Source organism: Carassius carassius, chromosome 3 (assembly GCF_963082965.1).
Source record: "Carassius carassius chromosome 3, fCarCar2.1, whole genome shotgun sequence".
Lineage (NCBI taxonomy): Eukaryota > Metazoa > Chordata > Actinopteri > Cypriniformes > Cyprinidae > Carassius > Carassius carassius.
In genome coordinates this window covers 4,274,175-4,297,736 of record NC_081757.1, presented here as the reverse complement: position 1 = coordinate 4,297,736, position 23,562 = coordinate 4,274,175, and the positions used below count along the sequence as shown (strand labels likewise).

Genomic DNA, 23,562 nt, shown 5'->3' with positions numbered 1-23,562 from the left:
TAGTTCTGAAAATAACTCTACACTAGTTTCAAGGAGATGATATTTGGTTTAATATTTTATTGAATTCAATACATTATATATACAATATATTACATTTGGTTTAAGTGTCCAAATGCTTTATGGGCCCATTTTTCATGTTCATATTGTAGTCTGTATTCCTACAATTATTCCTGTCCTTAACTGTTATGTCAATATTGTAAAGGATGGTATTGTCTGTTCTCTAACTTTTTTTTACAGGGTGTTGCTTTATGCGAACATGAAAAAATATATAGGCCTGCAGCTTTCTGTGTTTTAGAAAAAAGGCATTGTTGTTTAATTTGAAAAAATAAAACAAATAAAACAAAAATCAAGTAGACTGCCCAACATATTTTTTTTTTTTCATTAAAAATTATAATGAGGTATGAGTTCCTCTTGTGGATGATGACATGAATACATCTGAAAGCAGTTTTGATTCCACGACATACAGATGTACAGTACTTTATCAAATTAATAATTCATTTGACTGAAAAAGTTAATATTTCTTACTATATTTGTTTATGTATAGACACGAACCCTAACATTTTGTACAGAACATAGTTTATTTAACAAATGATTGCATTTTTGTCACACACACTACGTGTGACAAGTTGTCCGAATGGGAAAATGATGCTTAATATCGACAGTGATTTGTCAATATTAATGTTACAAAGACCAAATATAATAAAAACCTTACCTTCATGCTGTGAACTAAAATATATAACATTCTTTCAATGTTTTGAACGAATCATTATGTTCATCCACTGATTCACATTTGTCTTCCTTTCAAGTACTTTTAGAAACGGCTTGTGTGAGTCAATAGTTTTCGAGCGTGAACTGTCAATGAACATTTAATCCGTTGGAACTACTGAACGAACACGCCCCAATTTACCGAATGAGTTGGTTTTGAATATGAGCAAGACCCTGATGTTTGTACAAAACTTGACAAATCGTTTGAGTGAATGATTTAAAGGGATAGTTCACCCAAAAATGAAAATTCTGTCAGTACTTGCCTTCATGTCGTTCCAAACCCGTAAGACCTTCATTCATCTTCAGAACACAAATTAAGATAGTTTTGGTGGAATCAGAGAGCTCTCTGACCCTCCATAGACAGCAAGGATATTACCACGATCAACAAACAGAAACGTACAGCAAGAACATTGGTAATATAGTCCATGTGACATCAGGGGTTCAACTGTAATTATACGAAGCTACAAGAATACTTTTTGTGCGCAAAGAAAACAATAAAAATTTATTCAGCATTTCTTCTAACCAAGTTATCATCTTCTGACATTTTGGAGAGTAACCCAGAACGTAATCAATGTAATGAGTGTAGTTTATGTTTGACATGTGCACGCTGTCAGCATGATCAGTTAGTCTCCTCCTCAGACTAACTTGTGTTAGTGTTAGTGAAGTGAATTGTTTCCACTTTTGTGACTCATCAGACATTTAGCCAACGGTCCGTGGGCTTGACGTCTGATGCATATGGGACACAAAAGTGGAAACACTTCAGGAGTGTCGAAGTCGTCATCGGATTGGGTGAATTCAGGATTTCCAGTATATGTGTGTGTCGCGTTCTTTAACGTTCTGCCTGGAAACAAAGATACCGTGAAAGAAAGGCGAAACGAAGAAATCCGTTGTGTTTATAACTGTGACAACGAGCATTTATCAGGATCAACTAAACACTGGAGTTTCAAAAGTATGTGAAATATTTAAAGTTCACAGCATAGATTCTTTAAAATGTGTCTGAGAGTTTTAGTCTGTTATTGTGGCGATATTTCCACGCACCAAATCATGCTGCTGAACGAAGCGAACTGTGATTGGTTGTTTGATATGTCGGTCAAACGGCCTCATGGGCGGGGCCTTGGACAATGAAAGCTGCGATGGATTCCAGACTTTCAGCCATCAGTCTGAAGGTCTGGCTGCGGGAGACCAATATTCAGTAGACAGCGCGTACAAGCTCTTAGATTACATCAAAATTATTTTTATTTGTGTTCCAATGATGAACGAAGGTTTTATGGGTTTGTAACAACACAAGGATGAGTAATTAATGACAGAATTTTTGGGTGAACTAAACCTTTAATGACATACTCATAACACAACAGCTGCCACCTACTGGCGTAACCTGCAAAAAAAAAATTCTGTGAATGAATGTTTTAGTGAACTTATTCAAAAGTCACTTGGATGAACCAACACACAAGCTTGGGAGCAACAGAGAGCATTTAATGGGTTTGGCGTACTGAACCATGCACCTTTTACAAAAGGAGATATTTTTTTTTAAATTAGCGAGGCTTAAATTTTTGTAATACAATACAACATTAACGATTTGGTGAATCGGTGAGTGAGTGAGTGAGTGAGTGATTCAATAATTAGCTTATAAGTCATAACACAACAGTTGCCACCTACTGGCGTAAACTGCAAAAGGGTTCGCAAACGAATCTGTGCAAACAGTGAACTGATGCAAAAGATTCGAGTCACTTGGTACCACAAAAGCACTCACATGCCCCAGCAGCAGTAGAAGCGAAGCGGTGGGAAGTCCTGGGCGCCTCTGTTTCGTCACACGCCGCGCTGGCCCTAGCCGAGGAGAAGTTTTCCAAACCCCCATGCGTTTTCCTACGGGGAAAATGTTGTTACAACAGGGTAGCTGTTTGTAGGTGTATTTGAACGGAAATCATGACACTTTTGAGCGTTTAAGACAACAAAAGTCAGCCACAATAGCACTGTTTTTCTTATGCTGTATGCGCTAGTCGGGGCAGTGTTATTGGATAGTAGTAGTTGTGGTCTAGACGAGTTTTGTCAACCCCCTTCTCCCCGGAGCGCTGGCTAACATTAGCAGCATAGCTGCTGCCTCTTCCATACTTTCGTAGAACAACGGGAAAGTTGAGTTGAGTTGGGAGACATGGCGGAGACCAAAATAATTTATCACATCGACGAAGAGGAGACGCCGTACTTGGTGAAAATTCCCATAGCGGCTGAGAAAATCACTTTGCTAGATTTTAAACAGGTTTTGAACAAGCCAAACTACAAATTCTTCTTCAAGTCTATGGATCAGGACTTCGGGTAAGTTAAGCGAATGCGGGGAAAACACACAAAGATGTGCATGAATAGCTAACGTTAGAACAAATTAGTTTTTTTATGTGTAGGAAATAAATGTGTTTGTATGTTTTGTCCGATGTTGTGGGGGTTAGGTAAGTTTAGGGTTTTCTTCGAGATGGACACTGTTGTGGGTGGTCTAACGTTAGTTGTATCAAGCCATCACTGTGTGTCCATGTCTCGACAGAGTTTATCAGTTACCGCAGTCTGACTTTACAGGTATAGGCTACATGAAAAATACCTTGCCTATAAAAATAGTTGTGTTGTATGACACTGTTTGTACACCTCTAACTGTTTGATATGAAATATTAATCACATTCTATTAAGGCTGATGTGTAATATAAGATATATAATTTCCTAAGTAGTTTTTAATACAAAAAATCCAGGTATTGACCATGGACACATTAAATAAAAAAATATTTTGTACTGTAACAAAATATTTAGATGTTATATAAATATTATATTTTGAAAATTTCTATTAGTAAAAAAAAAAAAATATATATATATATATATAAAGAAAAAGTGTAACACAGTTTTCACAAAAACATTAAACAGCACAACTGTTTTCAACATTAGTAATAAGCACAAATTCAGCATATTAGCCTAATTTCTGAAGGATCATGTGACACTGATATACTGGAGCAATGGCTATGGAAAAATTCAACTTTGCCATCACAGGAATAAATTGACATTTTAAAATGTATTACAATGGAAACGTATTTTAAATTTTAATACATTTCACAGTTCACATGTAATTCTAGTAAAAAAAAATGCAATACTGGTGACGATAAGAGACCTATTTAAAAACATTTAAAAAATCTTACTGACCCAAAACATTTGGTAGTGTGTGTAGCTATTCTGTCTTATACCTACACATTAGATCTCATATCCCTCGTGTAGCGAAATTCTCATCCTTTCCCATCACTTCTTTGCACACGGGCCAAGTTTTTAGTGTCCCACTGTTCTGCGATTCCTTTTTTTAATAAAGAGTGGAGTTCTTTGTCTCTGACTGCATATTTGGCCTGAATCGTCCTGCTATGGACAGAATGCCAGCCAATGCATCTCAGCCATGTACTTGTCAGTTATGCATTCTCCAGATGCTACTGGAATGTCTGTGGTAATCTTAGCAAATTAGGATGTTATCATCTGACTGTAAATACTCCATCAGTTTGACAGCTTACACTTAGTTGATTCAGAGACATTCACCTGATCACTGTAAAAGTAGAGCCCACGCTAAATCAAATGCATATTAATAATCAGTTGTATTTAATTTATACCACCTGTCAACTGTGCTGTTGGAGTCATTACAGTGTTAAATTATATTCACGTTTTATTTCATAGCTATCACAATACACCATACACGCTTGTTTCCAGCACAGGATTAAAATTTTTTTAAAGGTAGTTGTGACTTTTTATCTCACAATTATAAATTTGAGGCAAGATTATGAGAAAGTCAGAAATGTGAGATGAAAACTCACAATTGCAGGGAAAAAAAGTCAGAGATGTAAAAGAAACTTACATTTGTTAGAAAAAATAGAACTGTGACATAAAAAGCACAATTACCCTTTGTAATTTTATTCCCAAAAGAAACGCACAGAATTACATGATTTATGAGAAAAAAAGTCAGAATTGTGAAATATAAATTCAGATTTCTGACTTTTTCCTCACAATTCCAGGTTTGTATCTCTCATTTATGAGTATATATATCTATATACTATATATAATTCTGATTTTTCACCTTGCAAAATATCAGCCAGCTATGTCTCTCATAACTCTTGTAATATAGTGCTAAATTGGGTTAAATGCACCAATAAGATCTGATTTTACCGGGAAAGCAAAATCTGAAGACTTGCTCATTTCTTCTTTCCTGCCATGGAAGAAAGGCTGTGAAGGTTTTGCCAGTTTTTGTTATTGTGGAAAGGGTGGACGTGCGTGTATTATTGTTGAATGGCATTGGATGTGGAATTGTGGATGTAAGATGATACGGTGGTGGAGTGGGACAGAGAGCAGGCGGTGGACGCTGTGATGCTGCAGTGTGTAGAGCCAGCTGTCAGTCTGACTGTGTGTGGCAGGGGCTGGGGTTGATCCATGTTTGGGGAGGAATATGGTTGGAGGTTGGAGACGGGCCATTTGCTTAGTGTCTGGGATAGAATCAACAGAAAGTGAGTGAGAGAGAAAGGAGCAGAAGACCCCTTGGTTTCTCTAGGCCCCCTCTACATTCTCTCTGCTGTTTTTTTTTATATCCCCTTAAGAGTACAGACCAGATTCCAGTGCAGTTTTATTCCTCCTACCTTATTTCTCAGACTGTGTTAAGTGCAAATAGTCCAAATTAAAATGAATAAATATACAAATGGCTGCTGTGCCAAAATTTTAACACTGAGTTAACAAGCCCAGAGCTCATTATATTGTAAGAGCTTTTGTTAAAATCAGGTTGTGCTTTGAGAGTGTGTGCGTGTGTGTGTTATTGTGTTAGAGGTCAAGGGGTTGCTTTCAAGTACAACTGTTGGGCTTAATTAGCGTCGTCACAGAGTTTGGGGGTGGGATTGTTTCACAAGCGTTAAAATGCAGTAGAGCTTTGCTTTCAGGAAGTGCTTTGTGAAATTATTGTAGAGTTGCATCGTCTAGTCAAATGTTTGTTTGGTTGCAGAGAAGACTTAGCAATGGTTTGTGCACTCATATTTGAATGTAGAAAATGTTGCATATATTTAATATTTCTTTTATATATTAATATAGCTATATAAGCGAGAATCACTGTTATATTGCTGAAACATATTCAAATGCATAACTCTGATTAAACTTTGACATAATGTGCTGCCAGTGTTGCATTGCTACTAAAAATATAATTGATCTTGTGCATCCATTTTTATGCCTTGCAAACGTAAACATTTTGTTTTTCAGTGCTGTATGCTACTTTATGACAACAACAGTTTTGCTAAATCTAGCTGGCTTACATACTTGTGAATTTATCTTGTGTTGAGTCATGGAAGCATCAGTACATATGTACTCTACAAATATTTGGGGCCATTTTATTTGTTTTTATAAAGTCTCTTATGCTTAACAAGATTGCATTTATTTGATCAAAAATACAGTAGAAATTTTAACATTTGAAATATCATTACAGTTTAAAGTAACTGTTTTCTGTTTTAATGTTTGTAATTATTTTCTATATTGACAAAAGATACATTTTACAGTACTCTGCATTATTGTTAAGGCCATAAAGCACCATTTAGTTTTTGTGCACTATATTTTAAGTGTTCTGAAGCCGTTCCATAGTTTAATGTGAAGTATCAATATTTAAATCAAGTTCATGTAAACTCTTCTACTTGGTGCGTCTGTCTTTCATCCTCCATTCAGCATTAAAACTGTGTCGCGTTCAGTTACTAGAAAAAACGACGAAACTCTTCAAAAGTGCACAATAACTGAGGTTAAAAATTGTTAATAGAAAATGCTCAATAAAATAATCACACTGATATAATACAGTGACTCAGTGTTGCTTCAAGCACACAGTTCTGAGCACAGGAGCCATACACTTTCATATTATATTTTTGCGCAATGAAAGATTATTAATTGTAGTCTTTTTTGTTCTGTTCTATTACAGGTGCATCTCAACGAATTAGAATGTCGTGGAAAAGTTCATTTATTTCAGTAAATCAACTCAAATTGTGAAACTCGTGTATTAAATAAATTCAATGCACACAGACTGAAGTAGTTTAAGTCTTTGGTTCTTTTCATTGTGATGATTTAGTCTCACATTTAACAAAAACCACTAAATCAAAATCTCATCAAATTAGAATACTTTATAAGACCAAAAAAAAAAAAACATTTTCAGTGAATTGTTGTCCTTCTGGAAAGTATGTTTATTTACTGTACATGTACTCAATACTTGGTAGCAGCTCCTTTTGCTTTAATAACTGCCTCAATTCTTCATGACATCAAGGTGATCAGTTTGTGGCACTGCTGAGGTGGCCTGGAAGCCCAGGATTCTTTGACAGTTGCCTTCAGCTCATCTGCATTTTTTGGTCTCTTGTTTCTTATTTTCCTCTTGACAATACCTCATAGATTCTCTCTGGGGTTCAGGTCCGGTGAGTTTGCTGGCCAGTCACGCACACCAACACCATCATTTAACCAACTTTTGGTGCTTTTGGCAGTGTGGGCAGGTGCCAAATCCTGCTGGAAAATGAAATCAGCATCTTCAAAATGCTGGTCAGCAGAAGGAAGCATGAAGTGCTCCAAAATTTCTTTGTAAACAGGTGCAGTGACTTTAGTTTCCAAAAAACACAATGGAGCAACACCAGCAGAGGACATTGCACCCCAAATCATCACAGACTGTGGAAACTTAACACTGGACTCCAAGCAACTTGGGCTATGAGCTTCTCCGCCCTTCCTCCAGATGTTTTGAGTTGATTAGCTGATTGGCATGTCACCATATTCTAATTTGTTGATATAGTGAATTGGTGGGTTTTTGTTAAATGTGAGCCAAAATCATCACAATTAAAAGAACCAAAAACTTAAACTACTTCAGTATGTGTGCACTGAATTTATTTAATACATGAGTTTCACAATTTGAGTTGAATAATAATTGAAAAAAATAGTTGAAAAAATAATTTTTTTATAGATTATATATTTTTCATTAAAATGAAGTTGTCTTTATTTAGCAGGTTGTGTTTAACACAAACAAGAGTGATGATCAGGTGAACGCATAGAAGTATAGAAATTCGACATTGATTTAAAGAAAACTGTGCTGGTATCGGATTGGAATCGTCCAGTACTCAGAATTTTTGGGATCGGATCTGAAAAAAAAAAATGGTATCGTTGCATTCCTACTTTGTTGAATAAAAGGACTAATTTATTTAATAATTCATTAAACTTTAGAACAGTAGTGCCAATTTGAGTGAGTGTTTCTGAACTTGCTTATTTCCTTTTTATAATATAGATATTTCAAGCAAAAATGCAGTGATTAAAAAATGGAGCCATCTTTTAGGCAAGAAAAAAATTACTACTGCTCCAATTAGTCAACAGAAAAAATCCTTATTGTTGAGTCTTGTTACTGTTCTACAGAAACTAATTTATCTCAGATTGTGTGGCTTGTGGGTAAAATTTGTGACTATTACATTAGTGTTAAAACGTGTAAATATTTCCAGTCATATTTAGGAAGGAGCAGAGCGAGGGACCAGAATATGATATAAAAATGGAGTATTAACAAAAATAATCAAACAGCATTGTGATAATAGGTTTTTTTGTGTGTGTGTGTGTGTGCAAGCATTTATATTTACTTAATATATTGTAAAAATCTAGTATACACATTTAGTCCATTAGTAAAGTCAAAATAGCCTAGATGCATGCATTTATGTATAAATGCATAAATCTGTCAACATGTGTTCCTTCATTTTAATTCTGTCTCTCTTTGGTTATTGTGTCTGCTCAGGGTGGTGAAGGAGGAGATCTCAGACGACAGTGCCAAGCTGCCATGCTTCAACGGAAGAGTTGTCTCCTGGGTATGAACCGTTCCTGTTCCAGTTCTCTCTGTCAGTCAGCAGTAGCTCCCCCCACACCAAAAAAACTTTTTTTTAAATCTGTATTATCATATGATGCTTAATGGTATCATAACAGTTTTCGGTTTAAGTGTGAACTGCACCGTTTCACTAAACCTCACTGAATCTCCTCATCCCTGTAGTGACACGTAACAGGGCTGTTTTGATTTATGTCACAGTGAATCTTTAAAGAGCATCAGGAGGTTGTGTCAGGCGCTTCACCCGGAGACTGAAATCCAGCCTCTTCTGAAAGCCCTCAAAGAAAAGCAGGCGCTTAAGTCAAAAGGCTTGGACGAAACCAGACCCTTTGGGATGGAAATAGTAGACTACCTTCAGGATAGCTCAAGGTCCCTTGAGAAGGACTGTACAATAACATAGCTTCCATTAGTATGAAGAAAGGAGAAGGCCATACAATGATTCTGTATGTGGCCTCTTATAACGCATCTGATGTTTCTTTCTTTTCTCAAGTACATGACTTTGACTGCTTTAATGCAGTGTTTTGTCACAGATTGTGAAGATTGTTGATGTTTTTGTTTATTGTTAACTAGCTTTTTTTTAAACTAGTTTTAAAAAGCTTGATCTCCCCAGACGGAGCTAAATAGAGTTTCCTGTCTGCTTGCAGCTATTTACCTCTCCAACTTGGTCCTCGTTAAAATTTAGTTACGTAAAACCCAGACACTGGATATGTTTGACCTGCAGCATTGTGTGATCACTTTTGAATGAGCTCCACGAGTTTGTGTTGGGTAAAAAATAGTGTGTTATTAATGTCATTAGATCTTTTCCCAGTCATTTTTGGGTCCTTGTTTCTTATGGATTACATTCACTCTCACACCAATCTTCTCTCTTTTTTAGTTGGTGTCCTCTGATACCCCAGCAGCCGAACCCCCTCCAGCCCCTCCAGTAGAGGTCCAGTCTCAGCCCTCACCACCCCCTCCTCCCCTGCCTCCACCTCCTGTCGAGAGGACGGGGGGCATTGGAGACTCCAGACCCCCTTCCTTCCAGTATGTTAATCTACATCTCTGCTTCTGCCTCCGAATGTCATTCTGTGGATGCTGTCTGCAGCAGTACTCTATCAGTCCCTTTAAATACACTTTCTTATAAGTTGCCGGAATTGGAATCAGTGACTTGGTGTAGAGCTTTACTTTAAAGAAAATTCACTTTTTTTTTTGCTTTTCAAAACAGACACCCTGTATCGTGGAGAAGTCAAAATAAGTCAAACATTTGCTTTTGAATATAAATATTACAAAGACATGCTTTTGATATGATGCAAAACCTAGTTTTTTTAAATATAGCACAGTAATGAAACAGTTAATGTTGCAAAATTCATCAGTTATGAATCATTCAATTTCAGGTGTTTATCAGTTATGAAACAATTCATACAAAGCTGTACAGAGTTTTTTGAAAAATCTACTTTGCCATCACAGGAATAAATTACATTTTAAAATTAATTATAACTCAAAACAGTTGTTTTAAATCGTAATAATATTTCACAATATTCATGTTTTTACTGTTTTGATCAAATAATTGAATTGAAGTTTTAAAAACATTAAAAACTTTTGAAAGGTAGTGTAAAGCATGAAACATGATCGGGAAATCCAATATTTTTTTTGTGTGTGTAGAAAGCACCCACAACCATGATGTGTTTGGTAATATCAGGTGAAATGTTGTCTTATAATATAAGCTGGTAATGGATAATGGCTGTTAAAAAAGTGAGATATAAAATGTACTTAAGTGTAAATGTTTATTCCTAAAACTAGTGAAGAAAAAAAATGCTAATGAAACATGACAAAATACTTATATTCAAGAAAATGTCATATGAAAATCTAATCTGGCTTTTCAGGTAAAATTATCTTGTTCAAAGTTTTTTTTTTTTTTTTTTTTAAATACTGGAAATGAAATGAAATATACTGACTAAGAACATGATTCCCTCTCCCCAGTGTATGTCCTCTGCTCTCAATTTCCTATCAGAGATTGGTTTGCTAGAGGCAGCTTGCTTTTAAAAATTAAAGGTTCATTCAGCATGCAGAGATGTACAGATGTGTCATGAATGTAAATCATTGCATGATGTGTGTGTGTGTGTGTGTGTGTGCACAGTCCCAACACTGCTGGCAGCCTGGAGTCTTTAGATGATCAGACAGAGACCGAGTCAGTGGTGTCATTCAGGAGAGAGAGACCTCGACCCAGAGAGAGCTTGGACCAACATGGTCTGTTTCTATCTTCTATGTTGCTAATATTTGCTCATTTTTGTTAGTTATCTCAATAGTATTTAATTACATTGACGAAGCAATCCATGCTCATTTTGCTGTACACTTTCTGTTTTTGTTTCAGGGCCGTGTATGAATGGGCAGTCCCGTATGGACAGACACCTGGCTGGCTATGAGAGTGCTACTGTGATGAGCAGTGAACTGGAGACCACGAGCTTCTGTGATTCAGACGACGATGATACAATGAGCAGGTCAGAGCAAGTGTGCTTGACTAAAGATTGGATTGGGGTTGGATATATTTTGTAGTGTCAAGAAAATGACGCCTTCAATCAGATCTCTGTTTTTGGGCTTTGCATGTAATTTTTATTTATTTATTTTCATGTCTGAAAGTTATATTTCTGTTATCTGAATCAAATGATTGAACTTTACAAGAGTGTATCAGCATCTGTGCATGCTTTTGGTTTGGTTTTACTCCAGTGGTTCTCAACTGGTGGGTCATGATCCAAAAATGGGTTTTGAACTATTCTGATAGGTTTGCATGCAATGGGCATGCAAATGCAATACTGTAATGTGCATAACAATATATTTGCACATAGTTAGGATCGCAAAAACAATAGACTTATATTTAGTTTTGATGTTAAAAACCACGCTTCTGATCAATCTCTACAATATTTGGATGCAAATTCATCTGTCACTTTGGAAGAAGACAAAAGGCAGGTGTCACCATGACCTAGATTAGGCTAAACAGACACTCATTTGTGATATGAATAAACATGGGTTTTAGGAAGTGAATTATTGGCTGCTGACAGCATGAAACCAGTGAAATTCAATCGGAAAAACAATAAGTGTTTGTATTATGTTAGATTTCTGTTTGATGTTGTGTATATAATAAAATCTGCATCCTGAAACATAGCAAGTTGAGAAGCACTGATTAGTCAGTATTGGAATGTATGCCTTGATTATGAATGTTTATTTAACTAAACGTTTGTAATCAGGTTCAGCAGCTCCACTGAACAGAGCACAGCGTCTAGACTGCTGAAGCGCCACCGCAGACGCAGGAAACAGCGTCCACGTCTGGAGAGAGTATGAAACACCCATATGATTACACTTAAGGGAGTACATCAAAGAATGACAAATCAGTCATCTTTATAATCACACATTAAAACCTATGATTTTTTTTTTTTTACATGGAACAGAAATAATAATGTTTTTAAGAATGTTGGTAACCAAACAGCTTTCGTTCCATTTTACTTCCATTGCTTTTTCCATATAGTGCCTTAAAATGGAAGTCGGTGGGAGCTGAAATGGTTTGTTTGCCAACATTCTTCAAAATATCACATTTTGTGTTCCACGGAAGAAAGTCATACTGGTTTGGAACATAAAGGGAGTAAATGATAGAATTGTAATAATTGGATGTACTGTCCCTTTAAGTATTTGATACAGTCAAATTGATGAATTCGTGTTTGTTTTGTTATAGGCTTCCTCTTTCAGCAGTGTGACAGATTCAACAATGTCCCTAAACATTATTACAGTCACCCTTAACATGGGTCAGTGCCAGTTTTAACTTGTTCCACCTGCTAATTATTAAATATGTATTTTATTTAATTAATAACGTTAAGCTCCGTTGTTTTTGTTGTGTCCTACAGAGAAGTATAATTTCCTGGGCATCAGTATAGTGGGTCAGAGTAATGAGAGAGGTGATGGAGGCATCTACATTGGCTCCATCATGAAGGGAGGAGCTGTAGCTGCAGACGGACGCATTGAACCTGGAGACATGCTGCTGCAGGTGTGTGTGTGTGTTTATGTGTACACGCTGATAGCAAAGAAGTGGTTAGTGCTGGGAAATCAGGAACAAAGTGCAATCTGTACATCATGTTATCTATGTACTGGAGGGCTAGCTTGTCAGATGAGTGATGGTATTGTTATTTTAAGTCCTGACAAATTTAAACACTCAACTTCACAATCTAAAACAATATTCCCAGGCCACACCAAGCTTTAAGACACAAACATTGCACCGTTTGAGTAGTTTTTATGTCTAAAGGGTCAATGCAGTTCTGTTATAATTACTGCTTCTGATGTTTGTTAGACAGGTTGTTTCACAGCTGCCTTTTTTCTGTGCAGGTGAATGACATCAACTTTGAGAACATGAGTAATGATGACGCGGTCAGGGTGCTCCGTGAGATTGTCCATAAACCTGGGTGAGTGTGTGAGTGCTGCTCATAGGAGTGTACAATTTCATAATTTCTGACAAAAACTGATTTTTTTTTTTTTTTGGTACAACAAAATGTAGAGCAAAAGATACACTTCAGTGGTGAAATTGGTGGTTCAGGAGTGTGTTTTATCCTTTGGGCTGCCACATAAGATTGATTTATCTATTTTCACATCCTTTCATTTCAACACTCATGTGCACTTTCCTATAAATGTATTGCTATCATAATCCAATTATTCTGACATGACTTGAAGGGTGAATTACAGTAGGAGGACAACGCATTTCACTCTACACGAGTTATTATTAGTAAACAGTAATAATTAACCTGCAATGTTATGATAACACTTTTATTCTCTTAGACCCATCACCCTGACTGTGGCAAAATGTTGGGATCCTGCTCCACAAGGTTATTTCACTCTGCCACGCAGTGAGTCTCATTTTCATTCCCGTTTCATTAATGAATTAGATATAAAACAAACTATAAAAAAAATTATATATAATTTCACATATAATTCATATGCCCCTATACATTACTGTTCAAAAGTTTGGGGTCAGGACTATTTAAATTTTTTAAAAGAAATTAATTTTATTCAGCAGGGATGCATTAAATCGGTCTAAAAGGACATTAAAGATGTTCTTTTCATCAAAGAATCCTGAGAAAAATGTATCAAGGTCTCCACCTAAGTATTACACAACACAACTGTTTTCAACATTGATGATAATAAGACATGTTTCTCGAGCGCCAAATCGGCATATAAGAGTGATTTCTGAAGGACCATGTGACACTGAAGCCTGGAGTAATGATGCTGAAAATTCAGCTTTGCCATCACAGAACTAAATTACGTTTTTAAAGAAGAAAACATTTCGAAATAAATAAGTTTGAATTGAAATAAAAGTTCACAATATTTCAGTTTTCACAGTGCTTTTGGACAAATAAATGCAGCCTTGCTGAGCAGAAGTGACTTCTTTCAAAGTAGTATTGTAAATGTAGAATTTAGTTTTTATCATGTTATTTGACATTTGTTTATCTAACATCCTTCCCCATATTGTGTCTTAGATGAGCCGATCCAGCCCATAGATCCAGCAGCATGGATCAATCATTCAGTGGCTCTCACAGGAGTGTTTCCGTCCTACCCGAGCAGCACGATCACCTCCAGCTCATCTGTCACTGAAACTGAACGTGAGTAATGCGCTTATGTCTTCTTTACTTTTCCTAGACCTTTGTTTTACAAGCACACTCTCATTTGCCATATTATTTAATCGCTCTTTCTCTGTCTGTAGACTTTGATGAGTTCAACCTGTCTCTTCGCTCTGACATGGCATCGGTAGCTAAAGCCATGGCATCTCCCGAGTCCGGTCTGGAGGTCAGAGACCGAATGTGGCTGAAGATCACCATTCCCAATGCTTTCCTAGGTCAGAGACTTTTACTTGAGACTGGATTTACACGCTTTTCCTAAATGATCTTTGTAGCTATGAGACAAATTGAGCTTCAGTCTAATCCAGTGTTTGTTTTTCTCTGTCTTTATGACTGCGCATACAGGTTCAGATGTGGTAGAGTGGTTGTATCATCACATTGATGGGTTTCAGGACAGACGGGAAGCCCGTAAATATGCCAGTAACCTACTAAAGGCTGGTTTCATCAGACACACTGTTAACAAGATCACCTTCTCTGAACAGTGTTATTATATATTTGGAGACTTCAGTAATTGTGAAAATTGTAAGTAAAATCAGCTTTTATTATAGATTATGGTTTACAAAAAATGTAAAAAAATGCATACGTTATTTAATCTCTCCATTTATTTCTTATCAGACATGGCCAACCTTTCTCTAAATGATAATGATGGTTCCAGCGGTGCTTCAGACCAGGACACTCTGGCGCCTCTTCCCTTACCAGGGGCAACACCATGGCCTCTGCTCCACTCTTTCGCGTACCAGTACCCTCACCCCTACTCCACCCAGCCACCTCCTTATCATGAGCTCTCCAACTACAGCTATGGCCCAGGCAGTGCAGGCAGCCAGCACAGCGAAGGTAACAAACACACTGACCCTCAGGCACAAATGTATGGAAATGTGTCAACGAAATTGTAAGAGATTTCATGAATCTGAGCTTAATAAAATCCATATACACTACTGTTCAAAGGTTTGGGTTCAGTAAGATCATTAATTTATTCTTTATCAATACATTTTCCTGAAATATTCAGCAAGGTTGCATTAAATTGATAGAAAGTGACAGTAATATATTTTAAGTTTCCATAAAAGATTATATATATATATATATATATATATATATATATATATATATATATATATATATATTTATTTATTTATTTATATATATATATATATATATATATATATATATATATATATATATATATATATATATATATATATATATATATATAATATTTATTTATATATATATATATTTATTTATATATATATATATATATATATATATATATATATATATATATATATATATAAATACTGTTCTCAACTTTCTTTTCATCTAAGAATCCTGAAAAAATGCATTACAGTTTTCACAAAAATATATTAAACAGCACAAAATGGTCAATATCGATAATAATGAGAAATGTTTTCATCAGAATGATTTCTGGAATAATGATGCTGAAAATTCAGCTCTGCCATCACAGGACTAAATTAAGTTTTAAAATATAATAAATAGAAAACAGTTATTTTAAATTGTAAAAATATTTTTACATTTAATGTTTTTACAATTAAACAAATAAAATAAATGCAGCCGCACAATGAGACATTTTTCCAAAACCATTAAAAACAATTGTACTTTTAAATAGTAGAGTATATCCATTGATTGTCATTATGGAACTAAAACTGAGAAAACGCTAGACAAATATGCTGCACTTATTAATTCATTTATTGAATTAATCGGACTCCCAATCGAAAGGTTGTGAGTTTGAGTCCCGGGCCGGCAGGAATTGTGGGTGGGGGGAGTGCATGTACAGTTCTCTCTCCACCTTCAATACCATGACTGAGGTGCCCTTGAGCAAGGCATCGAACCCCCAACTGCTCCCCGGGCGCCGCAGCATAAATGGCTGCCCACTGCTCCGGGTGTGTGCTCACAGTGTGTGTGTGTGTGTTCACTGCTCTGTGTGTGTGCACTTTGGATGGGTTAAACGCAGAGCACAAATTCCGAGTATGGGTCACCATACTTGGCTGAATGTCACTTCACTATATTAGTATTTATTATGTTTTGTTGTTTTTTCATCAGTGTTATTTTAAATTAATATCAAATGGTATATTAGTACAAAATTTTTTTTAAAAAACATTTTACATCCTGACTTGTAAAACACTATATGCTTCATTTTATTTAAATTAATAGTGGAATACAGACATAATGTATTATTAATATCACACTTCGAATTTGCCATGACAATCAGCATGCATCTTGTATGCTAGTCACCATGTGAAAATAAGTTTTTGTGCCCGCATTAACCCCTGTTGTGTTCTCGTCTCTTTCTCTCAGGGAGTCACAGCAGTGGCTCCACACGCAGTGACGGAGAGAAGAGAAGGGGCAGTAAAAGTGTATCTGGCAGTACGGCGGGCGGCAGTGTACGTGATGATAAGTCTCCCAGTGGGGGCGGGGCTGACTCTCGTTCCGGCAGCGGCAGCGAATCAGATTACTCTGTTCGCAGCAGCCTGAGACGAGACCATGGCTCAGCCACGCCCAGTGAACACAGTCGCTCCAGTCAGCGCTCGAGCCAGCGCTCGCATCATCGCGTTCCTCCACCTGCTCATCTCGCCCCATATCCACCTGGAATCCCCATTCCTTATAACCCAATGATGATGGTGATGGTGCCCCAACATCCACACCCACACCTAGCACTTGGAGCCCCGCACCCACAAACACCTACTTTGCCGCCCCACCCTGGCATGCCGCCCTCTGGCACCCCTGGTGGGCCTCCAGGAGCTCCTCCGACCCGAGACCTGGGCTCCGTCCCGCCTGAGCTGACAGCCTCTAGGCAGTCTTTCCACTTGGCTATGGGCAACCCCAGTGAGTTTTTTGTGGATGTGATGTAATGAAGTATGTAGCCATCGATGTACAGGTGAAGGAGTGAATGCAGAGAGGTTTGTAGTCACATGATAACTGTGAGTTCCACTCTGTGACCGACAGAGATGTAGTTTACTGTATCAGTGCAGCTCTTTAGAGTTAGTGTTTGTCCTTGACGGTAGGAACAGGGTTTACGGAAAGGTAGGGAGTCTTGCGTAGCACGGACTTCAACATCTATTTTGTCTTTGTGGTATTCACCACAACAGGGTCTGGCCTTCTTAAATGACTGAAAAAATAATAATAATTGGCGGATTTTTCAGAGTCCTGTTATTTTCCTTAAACGTTTCCACACATTTCTCGAAGGCCTCTGATAAGGATCTCATGATTTTCCAGAAGACATTTCTAAAAGCAAATTCAGTTCACTTTACACACCTTTTTAAATGACCAACATGATATTCACTAGAATTTTAACTTTAACCATTTTATAAAAAAATGAAAAAAAAAAAATGAAAAGAAAAATAGTATTGAAGCTTGTTTCAGTCACGGGATAAAAACATAAAAAGGCATTTATCTAACAGTTTAGTCTTTTTTTTCCTTGCAGTTTTGAGAAGAAAAGTCTGAATTGTGAGATATAAACTCCCAATTGCAAGGGGGGGAAAAGTCGAAATTGTGTCATTTAAAAATTACATTTTTTATTTTTTAATAAATAGGACTTTAAACTGCGAGATGCAACCTCAGAATTATGAGAAAAGAAAAATGAATTGAAGGATATAACCTCGGAATTGTGAGTCAGTCAGGATTCGGTTTATATTTCACAACTCTGATTTTTATTTTATTCTTAAAATTGCAAAGGGGAACAATATGAATTGTCAGATTAAAAAATCCAAATTAGCTTCGGACTTCCATAATAAAATGCATGCCTTCAAAAACCTTTAAAAGGAGTGAAATGTTTGCAACAATCGATCTGGTGTATTATGTCTCTACGTATTGCTTGAAAGTGTATCAAGGAATTCTGAAAGCTTTTCTCTCATGTACTATATACTGTACACTTTAAAAATGACCTTTGTACTGTCTCTGTACAGCTGAGATTAAAAACTCTTCTGATTCCTGGTGTTAGAAAGCAATCGCTTTCAAAGACTTGATGGTACACATCTAAATAGGCAGACTGTAAAATTATTGTACTCAAACGGTACATGCAGAGAAAGTTTTAACCCCATAAAGGTACTTTCTGGATAGAATGCGTTGTTTATTCTATTTTCTACTCCAGAGTTTTTTTTTTGACCTTTTGTATGACTGATAATCATAGCGCCTTTTTATGAGTATACAGGTACAAGTATACAGGTGCTACATAAAGACTGATTCTCAATGGAATGCCATGTTGAAGTGTTACATTTTGAATATCATCAGATACTGTCACTTTTGCATGTCTTCACTCCAAATAAATTTGATAGAATTAACTCTGAAATGACTCATTTTTTTCTATCTTAGAATTGTTGATTGTTTGATGTCTTGTCTTTTATGTTTTAGTTTCAATCTTTATCTTCTGTACGAGGAATAGTATTTAAATGTATCACTGCTGTATCAATGTTTTATAGCAGTAGATATGGAAACACTTTAGGATGATGAATTTTAATGTAAAAGAGAACAAAATGTAGGTTTTTATTTTTCCGCAAAAATTTCTTCCAGTGCAGCTCTTAAACCTTTTTCTCTATCTCGCATAATCAAACTGTCACTTTGGGATCATCTACAACAACAAGTGCCAGAATTAATGGCATTGTGATTTCAATGACGTCAAATGTGGTTTGTATCATTAAGCAGATTTTTTTTTTATTAATTGCAAATTAAACTTAAGAATTTACTAGCGTGCTTTTCACTTTTGCAGTTTAACAGGCTTTGTCACAAACTGCCACCTAGATTTAAATTTTCTATTTAACTTTAAAAAAAGAATTAAGCAGCATGCCGATTTGGAATAACATGAGGGTTTTGCTTCTGGGTCATTGTGTTCAACTGTGGAAATGTTTAATAGCCTTTTTTAATATAGATTTCTATAGGCATGTACAGAAAATGATCTAAAAAAAAACATTAAAAAATAAATTTTAAAATTAAAAATGGAAGTGACATTTTTGAATAAAAAGTTTTTAAAGTATTTGGCATTTTAATTCAGTTATTTTATTTTATATAAGTTATATATTTAAGATTTTTTACTACATTACACTACATTTACTACAATTTATAATTTATTTTATATTATGACATGATGTCAGTACAGAGGAAATGTAATCCCTTTATATATCCTATGCAGTTTAATTAATATACATGGAACGGTATACTATTTTACCTTATTTAATGCAAAATCTTGTTACAAAAATATAATGGATCAGCTTCTCTGTGACACGAACCCTTCAGCCGTGTTGTAGCACCTCCCCCGAAGTGTCTGTAAACGCTGAACTGCGATCAGCAGCATTACCGTTACATGACTCTTCCCTTAGCACTAAAGTAATGGATGTGTACTCCCGGTAGTCGGTAAGCTGTGCAGTGGATCATCTCGTTTAAGATTAGTTTATGTATTTTTAGCGCTATTTCAAACGTGTTTTGTAGCAGAAGTGTTTGTATCGCGTCACCGTCCACAGGAGGAGGGTCACTGGTCTGCCAGTGTTGCCAGATCTCGCGAGACAAATAAGCAACCAGGCCTGTGAAAACAAGCCCAAAACAAGCGACTTTTTCAAAGGAACCCCCCCCCCCCCCCCATGTTCTGGGAAGAGAAAAATGAATAAACTGTGTGCACGGTTTTACAATTCGTGGGGACGGATTTTTAAATTGTGGGTACAGATTGTCAATTTAAATCCATGTGGACAGATTGGTAAACTGAGCTTCAGGACAATGACCACAAGAGGGTGTTAAACCACCTTCTAACATTAGAAAACTGATGGGATATCAAATATAGACTGATGTACCGAGTACATTATATACACAGTAAACATCTGATAATTAAAATTTGCACACACAACTAAATATTACCCTGAATTCACAAATTTTTAATTTATTGTTGCATTAAAAAAAAAAAACTCATACAGTCCAGTCAGTCACCATCAGTCGCAACTCGCGCGCATTTATTTAAAGATTACGTCAAAAACACTTTGACCTGCTCTGCCTCTGATTTGCTAGTACTCGTTACCATCTGGGTCAGAGCCATTTAGAAGCAGGATATGGGTGGGAAAAAACTCTGCTGTCTCCTAAAAGGGAGGGACAGAGTACAGGCTAGAACTCCTACGTTTAAATAACATATTGAAAATATCTGCTTGATAACATATTATGGAGCTGGGAACAAGCCAAAATAAGCAACTACACTTTAGAAACAAGCCCAAAAAAACGCGAGCCGCGACTACCAATATTTGTAAGCGACTTTACAGAAAAACAAGCCCAAAGTCGTGTATAATAAGCGGACTTGGCAACACTGTGGTCTGCGGTGGGAAGAGCCGGTCGATTCTGTTCCCCTCTGGGATTCCTCTTTCCCCTCGGGTTGCCAGGTCTGTGCAAAACAAACAGACCAAATAATTGATCAAACATTTCCCAAAGTAGTCTAAATTCGACGGATTTGGCAGCACTGCAGCATGCAAATACACCAAACACAATTGGACGTAAGGAAAGCAAAAAGAGACAAATATCTTGCTACACTACAGCATAGTAAAATGATTCTCACACTCCAGTAAATGTTGTATTTTTTTAAATGATTCTCACACTCCAGATAATGTTGTATTTTTTTTATTCATCTTGCAATTGTTCCTTTGTTTTTGTCTTATGTCCGAGTTTTTGCAGTTTAATTTTTCCATTGCAAATTAGTGTAATCTGTCCGTGCTGACGTCCAAACTCAGGGTATTATATTATTGTTTCCATATAGAGCAACAATACATTTGAACTAATATTCTATTTGATTAACCGGTTTACCTTCTTACTGATACAGTGTCATATAGTTCCTCATATAGTTCAAGCCTATAGTGACACACCAAGACTTGATAATAACAAAAAGTCAGTGCTTGTCAAGACACTAGCATATTGACAATGACCTGTTTTCTAATTTCAGTTTACATGGGTGCATTTCTTCAATTGGGCCTTTAGAACCTCATTGCAGGTTATTTGTTTAGATTTTAACAATTAAGCTATTTCAATAGATGGCAAACTTGATCACATCTCCTAAAAAAACAATGTAAAGTTTAGAAGAAGTGGTTGCTGGACAAAAAGAGGCCAGCCAATTTTTATTTTAGAATTAGAAAAAAAGCAAGCTTGCCATTTCAGCTTGTTTCTACTGGCCTGGAATGGGGTTGGACATTGATAAATGGGTAAAAAGGATGCTAAATGTTTTCCTTTTCAACATTGCTGTGAGACATATAAACTGATTATGTTATGTTAACAGCTAGGATGAATTTAGTGGGGAAAGTCACCAGGACCAACAATATAAATGAGCACATTTATTGACCATTACACAAAATAGATAATAAATATGAAGGAGTTGTGTACTGCATTAATTTATTTCACATGTTTGAGGCACCAAAGATCATTCTTACTGACCAAGGCACAGAGTTAACCAGGTTTGTAGTTTATTGAATGAAGGAAAAAAATAAGTATCAATTAAAAATTTCATGTGTGCATAGGGTTCTGATTTATACACAACATTTATGGTTCATTGTATATTTATTCTAATGCATGTTTTGCACACACCACACAAAAAAAGCTTTCAGTGCATACAGCAAGGCACATAATAAAAAATAAAATAAATGAATAAGTATACGACAGTATAATACAGATTCGCCAAAGCCTCAAGCATGACACTGAAATCGGTAAATAAACCTGATTGAAAAAAAGGAAATACATTTCAAGTTGAAAAACCTCTCGTCTTAAAACTATTTACAAGTTTAGGCTTTAGGGCGGTATTTTGAACCATTTGACTTGCCGTACATCCACTCGCGCTTGCTGCTTGCGCACGCTAGCTCTGATCGTACGTATGGTAACTCGGCAACTACGCAAGAATTGTAGTATGTTTGCGTAAGGGAAACAAACATTCCGAGGGGAACAAAATCGACTGCTACACCGGTCGAGGGCGAAATAAAACAGCTCCTGCTGCACTGTAGCACACTCATTCCAGAACTCGTTTACCTCTAGCCGGCATTTTGTGACTTTTTTCCATTTGTCCTCAATCCATAGGCAAAGCTTGACACTTGAGATAAACAACGCTCGGCAAGAAAGAGGAGAATCTCGGCCTAATCGTAATTATGTTGCTGCGTAAAGTTACTCAAAGTCCTGCGATCTGCAACTCTGTCCTCCGTCTACAGCCAGCGATCACACGGTGAGACTCGTTTTCATTCAGCTCGAGCTCATTCTTGTTAGTAATTAGTAATCGTTAGTTATTAGATTCGATTCCAAGAAAAAATGGAATATACAGAAGCTAAAATATCTTGAAATTGACCCCCGAATTAGCTTATTTTTCTCTTTAATGTTCTCTATTATAGTTCAATGGGCAGTTTGACCGCAGGATGACGCCACTGACCAATCTGAAAGAAGTAACGTTATTCCGGAAAACAATAGTGAAATTAACACACATGATGATGTCAGTTAGCATAGGCGTCTCTAAAAATACTATAACCACAACTGAAATAAAGCAATTCGAATTTAGATCTATTAATATGAAACATGCAGAAGAGGTAAAGACAATATATGACTGTTATATCAATTAAATTATTTTTTTCTGACTTTCTCTTTTCTTTTATCAGAGTGCAATGCCAAACTGGATCTATTGTGACTGTGCAAAATGCTCGTTTTTATGCGAGCCAGGCCGCAGAGGTGAGACATATTGCTGTGCATCAATATAATGTATTAATTTCCATATTGTTTTAAACCTAGGTTATGTCACAGAGTCAGTTCAAGTACTTTGTGACCAGAACTGACACACCTGATCATGCTGTAGCCTATCCGGTCATGCACTGTGGAAAAAAAAACAGGTGTTTGTGCTCAGACACCCATTAATATGAATCTGGAGTAAAGTTCAAGTCCAAGTTCACATGACACACAGGAGCTTGGCAGTAGGCGTTTCGCAATGTTGTCTTACGTGTTATGTAAATGTTGTGGTTGACCTACACAGAAATCAGATGCTCTGACTGTGTCAGAATAAATATTTGGTATGGAAACTATAAAAATGTTATTATTGTTGATTTATCATGGGTTATGTATGGGGATGTTATTTGTTTGTATGTGGGAGGGAAGGTTTATAATGAAGGGTTTTATGATCTAAGTCATTGCTCTTTGCTCTACTTGGCATCTTTTTTTGTCACAATGCCAAGCCATGGACATGGATCTTTACAGTATGTCACTTTGTCACGTTGTACTTGAACCCACCAAGCAGAAGAGCTTCGAAAGCACTGGCTATACCAAAAGTGAAAACCTTCATTCAACATTCATCTAGTTCATTATTTTAGATTTGCTTTT

General features: G+C 36.4%; 2 protein-coding genes across 2 annotated transcripts in view; both read left to right on the top strand.

The window, feature by feature from the left end:
• The first annotated feature begins 2,515 nt into the window (after positions 1-2,515).
• LOC132116579 (segment polarity protein dishevelled homolog DVL-2-like) lies at positions 2,516-17,745 on the top strand. The gene is made up of 15 exons (XM_059525453.1): positions 2,516-3,075; positions 8,534-8,603; positions 9,492-9,640; positions 10,734-10,843; positions 10,968-11,094; positions 11,839-11,926; positions 12,321-12,390; positions 12,490-12,629; positions 12,965-13,041; positions 13,412-13,479; positions 14,110-14,232; positions 14,334-14,465; positions 14,593-14,769; positions 14,863-15,081; positions 16,561-17,745. Exons 1-15 carry the CDS (start codon positions 2,915-2,917, stop codon positions 17,112-17,114), a joined length of 2,265 nt encoding a protein of 754 aa, XP_059381436.1. The 5' UTR covers positions 2,516-2,914; the 3' UTR covers positions 17,115-17,745.
• Positions 17,746-22,102: 4,357 nt separating this feature from the next.
• Positions 22,103-23,562, top strand: part of LOC132116569 (very long-chain specific acyl-CoA dehydrogenase, mitochondrial-like) — a 34,122-nt gene continuing 32,662 nt past the window's right edge. The window contains exons 1-2 of the mRNA XM_059525448.1: positions 22,103-22,426; positions 22,851-22,920. Coding sequence (XP_059381431.1) covers positions 22,353-22,426; positions 22,851-22,920 — 144 coding nt within the window. The 5' untranslated portion in view covers positions 22,103-22,352. The remainder of the gene's footprint in view (positions 22,427-22,850; positions 22,921-23,562) is intronic.